Genomic DNA, 20,606 nt, shown 5'->3' on the forward strand with positions numbered 1-20,606 from the left:
ATGCTAAAAAAAAAAAATATCCAGTTTTTCATGATGAGAAAATCAGTAATACGCTGTTGGCCTTAACTACAATAGTTCATAGTTTAAAGGTAAAAGCACACCATCAAATATGATTCCTGAAGTTAACGCTCTTAAATCTGTAAGAGATTTTATTTCCTGTCTTCATTCATCAAAGAGGTACTCCATTCAATCAGCTCTTATTAATTATTCTTAATTTCTCTGAAATAATTTCAGGCCTCTGGCTTCTAATACTTACAGCATGTAAAGGCAGTAGTGTCATGGAGAGCAAGATATAGTTGAAGCCCATCCTTTCTCTCTCTCTCATCTTAAAAAGCAATTTATAATTTAAAGATAATGAAGTTATGATATCAAATATTCAGGATACTTTTACATGCATATGGAAAAACAGTGGAAAGATCACAAAAATGATAATAGAATTTGTATAAGAAAGTGAAATTAGACAATTTATCAACCTAAAACATTTTACAAATTTTCTGTAGTCATGCTGTGAAAACTTCTTTAAATACAAAAATAAAGATTTTATGCATATTCTTTAACCACTGGTAGTCACAAAATACAGGAGGTAGTCTCAATATTACAATAACTTAACAAAAAGAAAGACTGTACAAATAATCCAATCAAAACAGATGTTTTCATTACAATAACTTAAGAAAAAATCCACATGGATCTAAGTCAGTAAGGCCATGAGAATACGTGCCCAGTGGTAGTGCACCACATGCAGTCTCCAGGAGCTTGTCTGGAGGCATCTATGAAAACTCTACCTTAGCACTGTGAAAACCTTAGCTGGCTTGTCCATTCAATTATTCACCCATATATCCATCAACTCACACCAAAGACACTGGCTGAGGATCTACCATGTACCATAAAATGGTGTTAGATACAGGAAATAAGAGTAGTTTTGAGCCAAGCAAATGCTCATATTGAGCATGTTAATTCTCCCCTAAGAGCAAAGTGCTTTCCCTCTCCTAGAAGTCGCTAGAACATAGTACCGTTGTTTCCTGTTTCCTTACCTTGCTGCTGCTGCTAAGTCACTTCAGTCGTGTCCAACTCTGTGTGACCCCATAGACAGCAGCCCACCAGGCTCCCCCATCCCTGGGATTCTCTAGGCAAGAACACTGGAGTGGGTTGCCACTTCCTTCTCCAATGCATGAAAGTGAAAAGTGAAAGTGAAGTCGTTCAGTCCTGTCCAACTCTTCGAGACCCCATGGACTGCAGCCTACTGCGCTCCTCCGCCCATGGGATTTTCCAGGCAAGAGTACTGGAGTGGGTTGCCAGTCATTATCTTAGGCAGTAAGAAAATGATTAACAGGTGATCTAAATTAAACCAAATGCTGATTTCCTCTAAGATCATCTTCAATGGAAGAAAAGCAGTTTTCAAGAGCTAAAGTGAAGAACTGTCCTCAGTGGAAGAAGGCAGAGATGGTGCACAGGGAGAAACAACACATGTTCACTAAAATTTCACCCTGTAAAAGAGATTCCTGGCTACTTCTTCCTATAGAATATTCTAAAAATAGTGAACAGTTAAGCACAGGGGAGAGACAACTTAGTCTCTTCTCACAGCAAAGGAAGGTAGTGCATCAGAGTGGTTAGGTGCATGCGCTCTGATATTGGATTGCCTAGTTTGTATCTTGACTCTCCCACAAGTAGGACTCTTCTTGACTCTTTTCTACTATCATAGACTAGTATAAGGATTAATCCATGTAAAGCACTCACTACACTTCCAGGCACTGTGAACTGCTTCCAATGTTACAATTGTCATTATGTGTTACATCATTAGCTAAAATATGACTTAAAGTACAAGGATTGTGATTAAAGAGAATGTCCAAAAAAAGACTCCTAAACAGATAGACACAAGCAGGAGGCATACAACTACATATGTATCTACACATAGACATAGTTCAAAATTGGGAGAGGAGTACAACAAGTTTGTATATTGCCACCCTGCTTATTTAACCTATATGCAGAGTACATCATATGAAATGCCAGGCCGGATGAATCACAAGCTGGAATCAAGATTTCCAGGAGAAATAAAAACCTCAGATATGCAGGTGATACCAGCATGGCAGAAAGTGAAGAGGAACTAAAGGGCCTCTGGATGAGGGTGAAAGAAGAGAGTGAAAATGCTACCTTAAAACTCAACATTCAAAAAACTAAAATCATGGCATTCTGGTCCCACCACTTCATGGCAAATAGAAGGGGTAAAAAAATGGAAGCAGTGACAGATTTTAGGTTCCTGTACTCCAAAATCACTGCAGACAGTGACTGCAGCCATTAAATTAAAAGACATCTACTCCTTGGAAGAAAAGCTATGACAAACCTAGACAGCATATTAAAAAGCAGAGACATTAATTTGCCAACAAAGGTCCGTCTAACCAAAGCTATGGTTTTTCCATTAGTCATGTATGGATGTAACAGTGGGACTATAAAGAAGGCTGAGTGCCGAATAATTGATGCTTTCAAATTGTGGTGCTGGAGAACTCTTGAGAATCCCTTGGACTGCAAGGTTAGATCAAACCAGTCAATCCTAAAGGAAATCAACCCTGAATACTCATTGGAAGGACTGACACTGAAGCTGAAGCTCCAATACTTTAGCCACCTGATGGAAAGGTCCATCTCACTGGAAAAGACTCTGATGCTGGGAAAGACTGAAGGCAAAAGGAGAAGGGGGCGACAGAGGACGAGATGGTTAGATAAGATCAATGACTCAATGGACATAAATTTGAGCAAACTCTGGGAGATAGTGGAGGATTAGAAGAGCCTGGTATGCTGCAATCCATGGGGCCGAAAAAGTTGGACACAACTTAGTGACTGAACAACAACAACAACAAAAAATAGATGTAGTATAGAACTGCTTCCAAAATGGTCTTACTAATGGCTTAGGTGAATGTGTGTTTAGTAGCTCAGTGGTGTTGGACTCTTTGTGACCTTTAGGACTTAGCCACAAGGCTCCTCTGTTCATGGAATTTTCCAGGCAAGAACACTGAAGTGGGTCTTCAGTTCCTCCTCTAGGGGATCTTCTCGACCCAGGGATTGAACCTATATCTCCTGCACTGCAGGTAAATTCTTTACCCTCTGAGCCATTGGAAAAGCTTAGGTGAACAGTCTTCATAAAAATATTTAGTCTTCTTTCACCATGTTATTAATCACTATGCTGCTGCTGCTGCTGCTGCTGCTAAGTCGCTTCAGTCATGTCTGACTCTGTGCGACCCCACAGATGGCAGCCCACCAGGCTCCCCTGTCCTTGGGATTCTCCAGGCAAGAACACTGGAGTGGGTTGCCACTTCCTTCTCCAATGCATGAAAATGAAAAGTGAAAGGAAGTCGCTCAGTCGTGTCTGACTCTTAGCAACCCCATGGACTACAGCCTACCAGGCTCCTCCATCCATGGGCTTTTCCAGGCAAGAGTGCTGGAGTGGGGTGTCATTGATCACAATATTATTAATCACAATAATTAATGGATTAATCATTCAATAATTTCAATAATTCAATAAATATTTCTTAGCACCTACTCTATGCTAAGCTCATACTGAACTAAGGGACAGAGCAGTGAATAAGACATATTTCTGCTCCTACATTCTTTTAGGTGTGCCTCTCAAAAGTTCTTAATCTAACAAATTCTTTGAATTTTACATGCCTTTTGAATGTTCCATATTATATTTTCTTTTTAAAATATAATTTTATTTCTTTATTTCTGTTTGGCTGTGCTGAGTTTTTGTTGCTCTCTAGCTGTGTTGTGGGGGCTTCTCATGGCAGTGGTTTCTCTTGCTGCAGAGCACAGGCTCTAGGCTGCATGGGCTTCGGTAGTTGTATAGCCCGTGGGCTCAGTACATGTGACCCCTAGGCTCTACAGCATAGGCTCAGTAGTTGAGGCACACAGGCTTAGTTGCTCCACATCATGTGTGACCTTCTTGGATCAGGGATCGAACCCAAGTCTTCTATGTTAGCAGGTGGATTCTTAACCACTAGAACAGGGACACCCTCTATTCTATTGTATCTTCTTCCTTCTGGGTTTCCTCATCTGAACCACAGAACACAGAAAATAACTGGAAGTTAACTAATAATATATGATGGATGTTTAAAGGCATTTAGGATTTATTAGGTTGGTGCAAACATAACTGCAGTTTTTGCATTGCTGAAATTTGCCATTTGATATTGGAATACAGTCTTAATAAATGTGATTATGTTATTTTAATTACATCATTTAAAATACATTACATTTAAAAAACATTTTAAAGCACATTTCTTACTCTATGTTTTTTTGCTAATGACATTACTTTCTGTTTATTTTATATTTATTTCAGACAATGGAAATGATGTTAGACAAAAAGCAAATTCGAGTAATTTTCTTATTTGAGTTCAAAATGGGTCGTAAAACAGGAGACACAACTTGCAACATCAGCAACACATTTGGCTCAGGAACTGCTAATGAACATACAGTGCAGTGGTGGTTCAAGAAGTTTTGCAAAGGAGATGAGAGCCTTGAAGATGAGGAGCACAGTGCCTGGCCATTCGAAGTTGGCAGTGACCAACTGAGAGCAACCACCAAAGCTGATCCTCTTAAAACTACATGAGAAGTTGCCAAAGGACTCAACATCAACCATTCAACCATTCTACAGTCATTTGTCATTCGAAGTGAAGTGAAGTGAAAGTTGCTCAGTCATGTCCCACTCTTTGTGACCCCAAGGACTATACAGTGCATGGAATCCTCCAGGACATAAAACTGGAGTGCACAGCCTTTCCCTTCTCAAGGCAATCTTTCCAACCCAGGGACTGAACTCAGGTCTCCCGCATTACAGGCAGATTCTTTACCAGCGAGCCACAAGGGAAGCCCAAGAATACTGGAGTGGGTAGCCTATGCCTTCTCCAGGGGATCGTCCCTATTTAGGAATCGAACTGGGGTCTCCTGCATTGCAGGTGGATTCTTTATCAACTGAGCTATCAGGGAAGCCTTAGCATTTGAAGATAATTGGAAAGGTGAAAAAGCTTGGTAAGTGGGTGCCTCATGAGCTAACTAAAAAATTTTTTAAAATCATTGTTTTGAAGTATCATCTTCTCTTATTCTGTGTGGATCACAATAAACTGGAAAATTTTGAAAGAGATGGGGATACCAAACCACCTGACCTGCCTCTTGAGAAACCTGTATGCAGGTCAGGAAGCAACACTTAGAACTGGACATGGAACGACAGACTGGTTCCAAATAGGAAAAGGAGTACATCAAGGCTGTATATTGTCACTGTGCTTATTTAACTTATATGCAGAGTACATCATGAGAAACGCTGGGCTGGAGGAAGCACAAGCTGGAGTCTAGATTGCCAGGAGAAATATCAATAACCTCAGATATGCAGATGACACCACCCTTATGGCAGAAAGTGAAGAGGAACTAAAGAGCCTCTTGATGAAAGTGAAAGAGGAGAGTGAAACAGTTGGCTTAAAGCTCAATGTTCAGAAAGCTAAGATCATGGCATCCAGTCCCATCACTTCATGGGAAATAGATGGGGAAACAGTGGAAACAGTGTCAGACTTTATTTTTTGGGGCTCCAAAATCACTGCAGATGGTGACTGCAGCCATGAAATTAAAAGACACTTACTCCTTGGAAGGAAAGTTAAGACCAACCTAGACAGCATATTAAAAAGCAGAGACATTACTTTGCCAACAAAGGTCCATCTAGTCAAGGCTATGGTTTTTCCAGTGGTCATGTATGGATATGAGAGTTGGACTATAAAGAAAGCTGAACACCGAAGAATTGATGCTTTTGAACTGTGGTGTTGGAGAAGACTCTTGAGAGTCCCTTGGACTGCAAGGAGATCCAACCAGTCCATCCTAAAGGGGATCAGTCCTGGGTGTTCATTGGAAGGACTGATGCTGAAGCTGAAACTCCAATACTTTGGCCACTTGATGCGAAGAGCTGACTCATTTGAAAAGACCCTGATGCTGGGGAACATTGAGGGCAGGAGGAGAAGGGGACAGGGGATGAGATGGTTGGATGGCATCACCGACTCAATGGACATGGGTTTGGATGGACTCTGGGAGCTGGTGATGGATAGGGAGGCCTGGCGTGCAGTGGTTCATGGGGTCGCAAAGAGTCGGACACGACCGAGTGACTGAACTGAACTTCTCTTTTTCTAGGCAACAAAAACAAACCATTTCTTGATCAGATTGTGACTTGTGATGAAAAGTGGATTTTATACAACAACCATTGATGACTAGCTCAGTTGCTGGACTGAGAAGAAGCTCCAAAGCACTTCCCAAAGCCTAACTTGCATCAAAAAAGGTCATGGTCACTGTTTGGTGGTCTGATCCACTACTCACAGTCATAGTCATGGTCACTGTTAGCTAGTCTGATCCATTACTGCTTTTTGAATGCTGGGGAAACCATTATATCTGAGAAATATGCTCAGCAAATTGATGAAAGCATTGAAAATCACAATGGCTACAGCCAGGAGTTGGTTAACAGAAAGGGCCCAATTCTTCTCCATAACAATGCCCGACCACATGTCATACAACCAATGCTTCAAAAGTTGAATGAAGTTTTGCTTCATCTGCCATATTCACCTGACATCTCACCAATTGACTACTGCTTCCTTCAAGCATCTTGACAACTTTTTCAGGGAAAATGCTTCCATAACCAGCATGATGCAGAAAATGCTTTCCAAGAGTTCACTGAATCCCAAAGCACGGATTTTTACACTACAGGAATAAGCTATCTTATTTCTCATTGGCAAGAATGTGTTGATTGTAATGATTCCTATTTTGATTAACAAAGATGTGTTTGAGCCTAGTTATAATGATTTAAAATTCATGGTCCAAAACTGTAATTACTTTTGCACAAACCTTATAGTTCTTCCACAGAATCAATTGAGAAAAGCTAGAGATACTAAGATTTTCTGTGGGCAGTGACCTTTTCTAATATTTAAAAGGAGCATATATACGTAACAAATGAAAGCATGGTATACTTACATTTACATAATAATAAAATGTAACATGTAACTAATAATAGCTACCTTTTACTGAATATTTACTCGGAATAGGCACTTTACATAGGATTTTATGTATATCCCCTCTAGGAACTATGAGAAGTACACAGTTTTAAACCCATCTTATAACTGAGTAAACCAAAGCCCAGGCTACTACGGAGCCTATTAAGGAAGTACAGTTGAGCTTGTCTCAAGCTAGGTCTGTCTTACTCTGAACCCATGATATTTCCACTATACCTGTCACCTTTCCACTATTAATAACAACAATGAAGTTAAATACTAGTGGCTATCAGTGACTATAATCAATTTGATCCAAATAGTCTGAAGAATAATTTTGTGTCAATACATCAGTCCAGAAAGGAAAAAAAACATACACTGATGAATGAGCAGCCAACAGGCATAAGGAAAACCTACCCTGCTACTTAGGTATTTTCACGTAGTGCCTATCAAATGCAGGTACTGTGGTAAGTGCAGGGTATGCCGATGAGCAGAACAGATGCACAAAGAATAAGTATGAGCGTGTGTGTATGAGTATAACGTAATTATTTGAACATGATAACTTGACAGAAGAGTTTTGACACATACATACTTTAAACACGGTTATCTCAGACTTAAGTATGACAAGCTACTGAATGATGATGGGTACAACATCTTATATTAGAACTCCAAGAAGGCATTGGAAGCTTCTACTAATTTCAGATGTCCTGAAGCTGGAAAATATCACTATGCCCTTAAAGAGAAAGTGAAAGTGAAAGTTGCTCAGTCATGTCCGACTTTTTGTGACCCCATGGACTGTAGTCCATGGTATTTTCTAGGCCAGAATACTGGAGTGGATAGCTGTTCCCTTCTCAAGGAGATCTTCCCAACCCAGGGATTGAACCCAGGTCTCCCACATTGCAGGCAGATTCTTTACCAGCTGAGCCACAAGGGAAGCCCCAAAATACTAGAGTGAGTAGCCTATCCCTTCTCTAGGGGATCTTCCCAACCCAGGAATCAAACCAGGGTCTCCTGCATTGCAGGCGGATTCTTTACCAACTGAACTATCAAGGAAGCCCAAAGAGAAAGTACTAAACCATAAACCTATCCGAGTCCTAGCTAAGAATCTACTCAGAGGAAACTCGGGAGTGGCTGTATTTTTCACATAGTACAACCCAAATTATTGCTTGTGCTGCTTCCTCCAAGAGCAATTCCCTTGGCGAAAAACATAAACTAAGTGGGAAGAAAGAGATATGGCTGGGTTGAGATCTTTAAAAACCTAAGAGAAGGTGCAAAAGAGAGGCAAGGGAGGGAAATATTAGATTGACCAAAAAGTTCATTTGGGTTTTTCTGTAAGAAACCTAGTAATATGATAGAGAGGAAGAGAAAGACAGAACAAAATAACTATAAAGTATACATTTATTGGTGATTTGTCTCAAATGATGACACTTCACAATAAAAAGATAACCAATTTTCTCATTTGATACCTGAAATCTATAGAAACATCATTCTAATTCAACAAAAGCTTATAAATGTTCACATTTTATTCAAGTCTTACTTTATACCTAAAAAAGAAATACAAAAATCCCATAAATTATTCTAAGAGTAAAATATTTCTTACTCTTAGAATAGGTATTTTTCTAAGGCAAAGATTAATTAGGCTGTGTCAGCAGTCCTGGGTTAATGTAACTTTAACTCAGCTATGCTGTATTTACTGTGGTGATGATATTAGAGACTGAGAAGAAATTTTTCTCAATATCTTTATGGAAGGTGTCAAAAATATTAAATTAACATGTTAAAATTACATTGCTAGACGAATTATTTTAAAATTCCCTTGGAGAAGATGTAATTAACTGACTTATTCTTTGAATAGAAGACTTTAGTAGAGATGATGGCTAGTTAATTTGAATACAGCCTTGTTTTAATACCCTTCCTGTATTTTAGGACATAATATTATAAATGCTGATTGGTACCTAATACAATTCTAATAATTTTCACTTATAGAATGAGTGTGCACATAGGTGATGAGGCCAACAAGTATAAGCCATGTAAATTTAGTGTTGGAATCTTCAAATTTTCAGCCAAACAAATAATAATGCCTAATCTCAGGGAATAAAATTAAAATGGCTATTATGTAGATGTGGAGAGCTCTGCATTTAATTTAAACTCTGAATAAAATATTGACGATAGTACCAGTTTAGTTTTTATCCTGGGAAGTTCAAACTCATGTTAAAGCATATATATATTATGGGCATACAGTACAGATAACAAAACAAAGATCAAATAACCCACAGACTAGAGATACTGACAATAATTTTCCTGGTTTTAAGAGTCACACTTAAAAATAATCATGGTAAGGCCCTGCATAAACTATATGGGCTTTGGTGTCAGTTCTGGGTACAAACACCAGCTCTACCACTCACTACGCAACAAAAAAGTGCTTCTGAGCCTTACTTTCCTCACAGGGTAAAACAGAGCTCTTGTCTTGGAAGAATATAACAGCATTTCATTATAACCATGCATACGAGTTAGACCAGGTACTTGCCACAGTGATACAGGTTGATGTACTCAAGAAACTATTAATAGCTGTTATTAAGAGCTTCTGAAATAGATTCTGAAAAGGCAGAGCTATAAGGTCTAAGAGTCTAAAGAAAAAGTTACAAAGTTTAAAATTATATATGATTAATACTTCATTATATCAATTACAATGTAAAAATACATTCAGAAAATATTGATTGTGCACTCACAACATGCCAACATATGCTAAGCTTCAATATTTTATGGTATTTTTAAGTGTTAGTGGAACAAGAAGCGTAGAGCTATGAGGGCATAAAAGGTGAACAACGGATATAGTTATCGGTGCTCAGCTGTTGCATGGAACAGTCTCCTTTAGTTAACTTAATGGTATGGAATGACTTCATTTTGCAGTATACCATCTCTTCTTTCAAATTAAGAAGGAATATTTTTACAAGGATTATTTATTTCAAGTGAGAACCAGAGAGAATAGTCCCATCAGTTTGTCTTTTTCCTTTAACAACAGTAGACCTACAAAGTTCTCATTTGAGTTTTTTTAAGTGACTGTATTTTCCACCAGGGGTAGAGGGGAAAATAGAATGAAAAACTAGGGAAAGAAAGAAGTGGAAGGGGAGGGAGAAAGGAGGGAAGAAGATACAGAAACACCTGGAGAGGAGGATTATAGGAGAAAGGAGGGAGAAAGTTAAAAAGTATAGGGGGATAGAACTACATTCCTGGTTTTTGTTTATTAAAATGAACATATAAACACCTCCCCAAACACACACACACACAAGCATGTTCCTACTTTGCTGAGAAAAAGTTATTAATGAAGGTGGAATAGCTCTGTACTTCACTGATAGATACTTCAGTGTTCTCTTTTTGAAATATAATTTGAACTTGTTTCCAAGGTATTATCTTTAAGTTTTAAGATTTGATCGCAAAATATAACTGGTCTGTTTTGTAACTTTCATCATAAAGAGGTATTGATATTTCTAAAATATTTCTCTTGTTCATTTACTGATATGTATAGTGCAGTGAAACTGCAACACAGGATTTATATAACTGTTATTACCATCAGTTCAAGACTAACAATTTGCTTGGCACATAGGGATGATGTGTTTGCAAATTACTACTATTATTGATGGTTTAAAATAAATACAATGATACCATTTTATATATATTCTACTGTCTTGAGCAGAGGAGACAAGATCACCAGCTATGCACATTACATTTGCTAAGATTTTTATTGCCCAAAGTTAGATTTAGAGAATACTGTCTGATTTATGGTACATCTGAATCCATGTTATATCATACAAGGAATCTGTGATGTGTGCCAAGCAATCCTGTTAACAGTCAAGAGAGGCTATAATTTAATGAAACAAATAAGGACAGGATACTGTCACTTCAAAAGGTCACAAATAACTAAAATTATTATTGTTATCTCTAGGAAAATAAAACAAAAAGCTAGGAAATGGTTGAGAAAAGAGTAAACAGAGATTCAGTCTAGGCGATCCAACATCCAGATGTTGTATTTCCAGGAAAAGAACAAAGGCAATAAAGAGGAAATTCTGAAAAAATGATAGAAGAGAATTTCCCAGAGCCAAAGACCAGGTGACTTAGGACTGGAAGAGCCCATCAAACACCTAGTATAATAAATGGGAGAAGAAAAACCAAAACCCACAGCGGGGCACATTAAGCCAGTTATAAAAGACCAATTATATGATTCCATTTATATTAAATGTCCAGAATAGGCAAATCTTTAGAGACAGATGAGGGAGATGATAACTAAAAATATCACAGCTATTTTAGGGGTGATAAAATTGATTCTGGTGATGGTTGTATTAAGTCTGTGAATATACTAAAAATCATTAAACTGTCTGATTTAAATTGGTGATCTGTACTTAGCCATAAAAAAGAACCCATCTGAGTCAGTTCTAATGAGGTGGATGAACCTAGAGCCTATTATACAGAGTGAAGTAAGTCAGAAAGAGAAAGACAAATATCATATATTAATGCATACATATGGAATCTGGAAAGATGGCACTGAGGAATCTAACTACAGGGCAGCAACAGAGACACAGACGTAGAGAACAGACTTGTGGACACGGGTAGAGATGGGAGGAGAGGGCGGACGAACTGAGAGAGTAGCACTGAAACATGCACGTTACCATATGTAAAACTAGACAGCCAGTGGAAATTTGCTATATGACGCAGGGAGCTCAAATCTGGTGCGCTGTGACAACCTACAAGAGTAGGATGGGGCAGGAGGTGGGAGGGAGGTTGAAGAGGGAGGGGACACATATGTATCTATGGCTAATTCATGTTGATGTATGGCAGAAACCAACATAATATTGTAAAGCAATTATCCTCCAATTAAAAATAAATAAAATTAAAAAATAAAAAATTGGGGATCTGTATGTGAATAAAACTGCTAATGTTAATGTGTGTTAGTTGCTTAGTCATGTGCGACTTTTTGTGACCCCATGAACTGCAGCCCACCAGGCTCCTCTGTCCATGGAATTCTCTAGACAAGAATACTGGAGTGAGTGGCCATTCCCTTCTCCAGGGGATCTTCCTGACCCAGGGATTGAACCCCTGGTGGTTCAGAGGTTAAAGCGTCTGCCTGCAATGCGGGAGACTTGGGTTCGATCCCTGGGTCGGGAAGATCCTCTGGAGAAGGAAATGGCAACCCACTCCAGTATTCTTGCCTGGAGAATCCCATGGACGGAGGAGTCTGGTGGGCTACAGTCCACATGGTCCCAAAGAGTCAGACACGACTGAGCGATTGTCCTATCCTATCCTATCCTGCATTGCAAGCAGATTCTTTACCATCTGAGTCACGAGGGAAGCCACCAGGGAAGCCAATGTTAATAAACTTGTTTAAAAAAAGATATTTGAAGCATTGAAACATGTATAATATCATGTATGAAACGAGTCGCCAGTCCAGGTTCGATGCACGGTACTGGATGCTTGGGGCTGGTGCACTGGGACGACCCAGAGGGAGGGTAGGGGAGGGAGGAGGGAGGTGGGTTCAGGATGGGGAACGCGGGTATACCTGCGGTGGATTCATTTCGATATTTGGCAAAACTAATATAATATTGTAAATTTTAAAAATAAAATAAAAAAAAAAAGATATTTCAGTATTCTGGGAATAAAGGAAAAAATCTTATCTTCCTGTTCTCTTCCTGAATTCTTTTTTGAAGTCCTACTCTCTCTTCCTTTTTCATAGCATTTTATAATACATAATGAATCTTCTTGATTCTCTTTGAGGATACTCAGGAATTTTTAACGTTCTTTGCTAATCCCAAGCTCTCTCTCAGGCCAGATATTTTATTCATCTCCCTTTTTTCCCTGTGAAAGTATTTCTTCAAATACCTGGTAATACTCGATTGTCCATTCAAATTTAAAAGGCACTGCTGCTGCTGCTGCTAAGTTGCTTCAGTGGTGTCCGACTCTGTGCGATCCCATAGTTGGAAGCCCACAAGGCTCCCCCGGTCCCTGGGATTCTCCAGGCAAGAACACTGTGGGTTGCCATTTCCTTCTCCAATGCATGAAAGTGAAAAGTGAAAGTGAAGACGTTCAGTCGTGTCCGACTCTTAGCGACCCCGTGGACTGCAGCTTACCAGGCTCCTCTGTTCATGGGATTTTCCAGGCAAGAGTACTGGACTGTGTTGCCATTGCCTTCTCTGAAAAGGCACTAGAGACATGCAGAGATTTTATACATGGGTGAATGTCTAGCAAGTTTCTCTTTCTGGTAGGTAGAAGGGATCTGGTCATTATACTCTGAAACCCTTAAATGCCTCACAATGGAAGGCTTTCCAATAAAGTCCCAGTTCAAACTTTTGTTGCCCAGTTTCCCACTAGGCAGTTGGTCTTCGTTCATCTAAAGGGGAAACAGCTGGCTGCCAGGCTTTCCACTCATGGTGGTGAACTATTACTTTACATACTTTTTTTCCCTCTCTTCCTTTTATTATTTTTTTTCCTTTTTTTTTTTAATTTTATTTAACTTTACAATATTGTATTGGTTTTGTCATATATCAAAATGAATCTGCCACAGGTATACATGTGTTCCCCATCCTGAACCCTCCTCCCTCCTCCCTCCCCATACACACTCCCTTTCTTTCATGATTCTAGCAGCTGCAAGGTAGACCAGCTCCTTCATTAACTAAGTCTTCCTCCATATTATAGGCTTCTTCTGTCACTAATCCTCCATCTATTTTTTAGCTTCTAGAAATGGGCTCATATTTCCCATTTATTGCTGGGCTTCTCCCATTCCTTTTATTTTTTTTTTATCATTTCAATCATGTCTTGAGGAGGAGAGGAGCTAAACACTTGTTCTAAAATATACTTTCAGGTATCTGTATATCTTAAATAGGAAGCAATCTAGTCACTTCAAAGTTCAATGGGCCCGATTTTAAGACAATACGACAAAAGCATTTGAGAATTATACCAGTTATTAAGTCTGGAGGAAATAAAACCTGAGTACTATCTACTCTAGCTTCCCATGTCAAAGTCTTATAATTTTACTTGTATGGCAATAGCAAATAAGCATACCCACTGCATAAATACAGGACTATTTCTGAATGATAAATTAGTTAAGAATATTCTGAAGTATAGATGTAGACAGTTTCCATTTGTAGTATATGCTTACTCAGATTCATTATATGACTGTAAGATGTAAAGGACACTAAATTCACAAGAAATTAAAAGATACTAAAGGATGAAACAAAAGAGTATTCTGATTACTGAGGTCTACGACCAAGGAATTTGAGCTGGAAGAAAGCCCAGAGGCTAATGCAGTCCAATTATTTAATTTTCTTTCTTTTTTTTTTCTAATTTTATTTTATTTTTAAACTTTACATAATTGTATTAGTTTTGCCAAATATCAAAATGAATCCGCCACAGGTATACATGTGTTCAAGGCTGAAAATAGAGACTGACAGAGTTTCAGTGAGTAGAACCAACCAGTGAATATCCTTTGCTATAAAGTACAAGAAACAACTACTCATTATAAAATGATCAAAGCTTAGTAGAGAATACAACCATGTCTTTTCATTCCTAAAGATAAGCTTTGATCAGGTACAAACTTCGTAAGGACTGAGTTATCATAAATGAAACTGAGAGATACCCGAATGGTATTCATACTTACTCATTGCCCCAGTCCAGGCGCACGGTGATGTGCCGCTTAACCTCCCGCACCTGATCCTGAGTCAGGTGACCAGACAGGAGCTGCCTTCGAAGGTCAATAAGTTCATTCATCACATGGCGCAGCTTGTAGAAAAGATCTACTTTATGTTTCTGAAAGGGCATTTTTGGTGTTGGGTGAAATAAAAAAGGGATATGGAAAGGGAATGAAAAAAAAGAGAAACAGTTAAACTATGAAAAGTGCTCATTTCTCTGAACCTCTAAAAAAATAAAAAGGCAATGTAAAGAGAAGCTTATTTAAGAATCTTAAAACAATGTCCTTAGTTCCTACTGTCTAAAAATCTCTATAAAGTGATATCTAACAACATAATTGACCTGGCTCATGTAAAATGCCATTTGTTTACTCTATCCTGGACTATTAATTTTCCAGTAAGTTACTAAACTCAATCACAAAAAAAAGAAACAAAGAAGCCTAGAGAGGTTTTCACTGACAGAAGTTACTCTGTATGTTACAAGGAAGATTTCAACCATCCAGCAACACCTCTGGTTTCTCCAGAAGGATACTGAAGTTGCGGGAGGGAGGGAGAGAATCACTTGCCCTATTTTGAAGGAACTGCTCCAACATAAAGTTACAGTCTCTGGAGTGAGATTCATTCCAGGTTTCCAGGCCTCATCTAGTTTTAATTAGCTTTTGAAAACAGTATGTGTCCCCAGTGTCACAGATTTCTACTCTTTTCAGTTCAATAAAAAGTCTCACCTTTATAAGAGTTAAGTGGAAACATCTTAATGAACTTAATTATGGACATCACAGTGCTTTTAACCTTACAAGTAAAAACTGTAAATGCTACGACAGTACACAGATGCTCATCAAAAAGAATCATTTAAATACAGAGGTTTAAAAACTAAAGTTCTATTTGCTCAGAAGTAAAATCTTGATTTTGGAATTTTTGATTCCTGTTTCTATTATACAGAAGCACAATTTTATATGATAATTAAAATTCCTCAAATGTAACTAGTCCAAAAGAACACTTTTAAGGACAGATCAATCTTTACCATAGTATTAGCAAAGTCTCTATCTGGGATTTCCCCTAAAGAGACACTTGCCAAAATAAGCTGGATTCAAAATAAGCTGGCTATAAATAAACTTATAATTAAAATTATAGAAAGTAAATTAAAAATTCGTAGAATCAGCTAAGGTTTTTAAGTAGCCCTGATCTTATGATTACAATGTTTGGAACAACATGCTACTCAGAAATCATCTAATGGAGCATTAGATTTATAAAGGTCCATTTTAAAGAGAAATTATTTTTAACTATTAATAGAAGACCTTAGTAATCACCCACTCTAACTCCATCAAGCTGTTCTTTCTTTACTCAATGAACATATGAAGAAAAGTTAAGCACCTTGATGGTACACAATGCTGGCTGACAGGACCCAAATTTTCGCTAGCTCAAAAGCAACAAAGCCTAAGCAAATTGCATCTGCAAAACTGAGAGCTTGAAGCAACAGTGGCAATGTGCTATTTTCTTCTAGCACATGCATTTCTTTTTGACCAATCAGGGCCACCTGTCTAAACTTAAAATAGGAAGTTAGGATTAATACTTGCCCATCAAGCCATATGCAACAATCCACTATAGAGACATATAAGCATGTATTCATTCACTCAGTTAACAAACACTTATGGAGCACCTGCTGAGAGCTATCACTTTGTTGTGATCCTAAGTCCCTACACTCATGGTGCTTTCATTCCAGTGGGCAGAGACAGACCACATAGGCAAATACATAATGGTGGTGAGATATACATAATATCTCATATACAAATACATAATTCTAAGAAGAAAAATTAAAGCAGAACAGGAACAATGGGTGACCAAGGGTCGGTTGGCTGGGGAACAGAAGAAGGTACTGCTTCAGGTAGAATAGTCAGGAAAAGGCTTCTTTGAGAGCTGAACTTTAAGTAGAAACCTGAATGAAATATGGTGACAGCATTTAGGAAAACGGGCAATTTTCAGACATGAGAAACAGCAAGAGCAAATGCCTCAATGTGGAAGTAGACTTGGGATATCCACAGAGAATAAACAGATCAGCGCACCTGAAGCAAAGTGAACAAGGGGGAAAGTAGTGATCATGCAGTGAGAGGCAACATGGGACCAGATTAGGCTGGGTCTTTGTTAATTATGTTAAGGGCTTTAGCTTTTATTCCTAGCAAAACTGGAAGCCTCTGGAGATTTGGAGCAGAAATGTAATGTGATATGACACAAGTCCTGAAAGCATTGCTTTGAGTGCTCTGTGCAAAGAGATAGTGGGGGTTCCAGATAGGAAACTATTTATTGCAACAATCCACAAGATGATGGCTGACAGGACAAAGGTAAGAATGGTAAAGGTAAACATTTCAGAGTTCGGAACGTTGACATGTTTTGCAGTTAGAGCTGTCCATATCTGATGATCGATTGGATGAGATATGAATGGAATCAAGGACCATTCTTTTTCCTAGACCGAGAAGCAGGCCTAGAAGAGGCAAACAAGGCTCAATTTGGACATGCTAAGTTTGACACTGAGTTTCAACACTTAGAGGTCAGAAAAGTGAGGAGAATCTAGCAAAGGAAACTAAGAAGCAAGCAGTGAGGTGAGAGGAAAAGCAAGAGTATAGAAAACAGGAGTTAAAAGACTTTGTTAAATGTACTGAGAGGTTACATAAAACATAGACTGAGAACTGGCCACTGTTCTTGGCACTGTGGTGGCCACTGATGGGATGGCCAGAGTGATCTCAAGATTAATGGGAAAGGATGGAACAGACAGAGCACAGACAACACTTCTGTAGAACTCTCACTAACTGGAAGCAGAGAAACAGAGTAGCAAAGCAGCGTTGTGCTATTAGCAAAGAGTTAGTCACTCAGTCATGTCCAACTCTTTGCGAACCCATGGAGTGTAACCCACCAGGCTCCTCTGTCCATGGAATTTTCCAGGCAAGAATATTGGAGTGGGTTGCCATTTCCTCCTTCAGGGGATCTTCCCAACCCAGGGATCGAACCCAGGTCTCTCGCATTGCAGGCAGATTCTTTACCATCTGAGCCACCAGGCAGGATTTTTAAAAACAAAACACAATTTTAGGCTATTTGTATGCCGAAGGGAATAATCTGGTAAAGGGGAAAATTTGATGATGCAGGTGTTAAATCCTTAAGTTGTCAAGAAGAGATGGGTCCCAGGTTAAAAGAGGAGGTTTTGCTTATGCAGGATATTCCATTGTCACAGAAACAAAAGGCACACAACTGAGTAATGACACCAGTACTCAGGAGATTCGGTGACAGAACTAAATTTTCCCTTTGGATGTTTTATTCTCAAGGAAATAAAAAGCAAGGTCACCAGCTGAGAGTGAGTACAGTGGGAGTGGGTGTTAGAGGTTTGAGAACAGAAGAAAAGATCTTAAAAAAAAGTTTCATAGAGAGTGGTAACAAACTGTCAGGGGAAAGATAGCTCAACTGTTAGATGGTTTTGACTTTGTGAACACTAACTAAAAGTGCAGTTTTGCGTTTATTATAAATCACATATAATGAGGTATATTGATACTGAAACATCACATATATACGTCTGAGGGGGCTTCCTTTGTGGCTCAGACAATAAAGCATCTGCCTACAATGCAGGAGACCTGGGTTCGATCCCTGGGTTGGGAAGTTCCCCTGGAGAAGGAAATGGCAACTCACTCCAGTATTCTTGCCTGGAAAATCCCATGGATGGAGAAGCCCGGTTGGCTACAGTCCCTGGGGTCGCAAAGTTGGACACAACTGAGCGATTTCACTTCACTTCATATACATGTGTATGCATATATACATGCACACACATAATATATACTCACATACACATACATACAATATCCATATAACAAATATGCACACACACATACATATACTATTAATGCAAGAATATACTAATACATTCTTTTAAGGCATTACATGGTTATTTATTTTTTTAAATCAAGAGTTTCTAATAGATTGTATTTTCCAAAGATGACAATAATACCTCCCATCCCAAGTGCTCTTCTGCAAAAATATGAATCTGACACTCCCCTAGAATGAACTGGAGCACATTTCTTTCTTTCTTTCCTTTTCCATTTTTGGCTCTGCCTTGCAGCTAGGAGGATCTTCATTCCCCGGTCAGGGATTGAACCTGAGCCACCGAGTGAAAGCATGGAGTCCTAACCATTGCACCGCCAGAGAAGTCCCTGGAGCCTATTTCTTCACATCCTTAAATCTGGCCAGGCCCTAAGACTGCTCTGACCAATCCAGTGGTGAGCGGGGACAGCAGTGAGTAGGCTAGTTCTAGACACAGCCCTTAACTAGTCTGGCAGCTTCTGTTTCCTGTCTCTTGGAATACATGTTCTTGGGAGGTTGCCTCTCAGAATCCAGCCGCCATGCTGTGAAACGCCCAAGCTATGTGGAGAGGTCACAAGGAGACATTCCATTAAGCCATCTCAGCTGTGGGCATGAGCTATGTCAGATGCCACACCTAGCCGAGCCACACCTTCCGAAGAGTACAGCTTCTATCAACATGTGACTACAACAGAATGATAAACCCTACGTGAAACTGCCCAGCTGACCTCACTATATCCAGAGAATGAAATATAGTAAATCATTGCTTTAAGCCACTAAGCTTTGGAGTAGTTTGTTATGTAGATAAACCAGCACAACTGTACGGTATTTTTTTCCAATAGAAAAATCAGTTACTGTTTCTAATTATATAAAGCTGGGAATACTAATCTGCAATAAGAAAGAAACAGATCATACAATCAGAAAGCAGCCCTATTATTATAATCAATGTGGTGCTAACTTCTTTTTCCAGGCCAACCTAATGGCCTCTGTGACCAGAGGTCCTAACACTAGAGGCTCCATCAGCACTGCTCAGACACCACACAGTACCTAGCAGAAAAGAACACACATCATTCAACGTGAACAATCTGGGAGACTGACTCAAGAGCACACAATTTACCTGCGAGCACTTGATGACACAGGACAGCTAAATATCCCATTCAGGCCGAAAAATTCTTTTCTTCTGAGAAACCTGCTCCTCAGTAGACCAAACTAACAGTATATAAGGGATACACCATAGATATTGTGAGCTTGGTTCCAGATCACCACAATAAAGTGAATATGAACATAAAGAGAGTCACACAGATCTTTTGGCTTCCCAGTGCACATAAAAGTTCAGTTCAGTTCAGCAGCTCAGTGTCCAACTCTTTGTGACCCCATGAATCGCAGCACGCCAGGCCTCCCTGTCCATCACCAACTCCCAGAGTTCACTCAGACTCATGTCCATCGAGTCAGTGATGCCATCCAGACATCTCATCCTCTATCGTCCCCTTCTCCTCCTGTCCCCAATCCCTCCCAGCATCAGTCTTTTCCAATGAGTCAACTCTTCGCATGAGGTGGCCAAAGTACTGGAGTTTCAGCTTTAGCATCATTCCTTCCAAAGAAATCCCAGGGCTGATCTCCTTCAGAATGGACTGGTTGGATCTCCTTGCAGTCCAAGGGACTCTCAAGAGTCTTCTCCAATACCACAGTTCAAAAGCATCAATTCTTTGGCACTCAGCTTTCATCACAGTCCCAGCTCTCACATCCACACATGACTACTGGAAAAACCAAAGCCTTGACTAGACGGACCTTTGTTGGCAAAGTAATGTCTCTGCTTTTCAATATGCTATCTAGGTTAGTCATAACTTTCTTTCCAAGGAGTAAGCGTCTTTTAATTTCATGGCTGCAGTCACCATCTGCAGTGATTTTGGAGCCCCCAAAAATAAAGTCTGACACTGTTTCCACTGTTTCCCCATCTATTTCCCATGAAGTGATGGGACCACATGCCATGATCTTTGTCTTCTGAATGTTGAGCTTTAAGCCAACTGTTTCACTCTCCTCTTTCACTTTCATCAAGAGGCTGTTTAGTTCCTCTTCACTTTCTGCCATAAGGGTGGTGTCATCTGCATAT

The 20,606-nt window shown here is 39.3% G+C and overlaps 1 protein-coding gene across 8 annotated transcripts in view; it reads right to left on the reverse strand.

Annotated features, from left to right (window-relative positions):
* The window catches only part of DOCK3 (dedicator of cytokinesis 3), a 304,753-nt gene that overhangs the window by 169,709 nt on the left and 114,438 nt on the right, over positions 1–20,606 (reverse strand). For all 8 annotated transcript variants that reach the window (XM_070359225.1, XM_070359222.1, XM_070359224.1 and 5 more), the window contains one exon: positions 14,635–14,783. In XM_070359225.1, the coding sequence (XP_070215326.1) occupies positions 14,635–14,783 (149 nt within the window). The remainder of the gene's footprint in view (positions 1–14,634; positions 14,784–20,606) is intronic.

The sequence above is a fragment of the Bos mutus genome, chromosome 22 (assembly GCF_027580195.1).
Source record: "Bos mutus isolate GX-2022 chromosome 22, NWIPB_WYAK_1.1, whole genome shotgun sequence".
NCBI lineage: Eukaryota > Metazoa > Chordata > Mammalia > Artiodactyla > Bovidae > Bos > Bos mutus.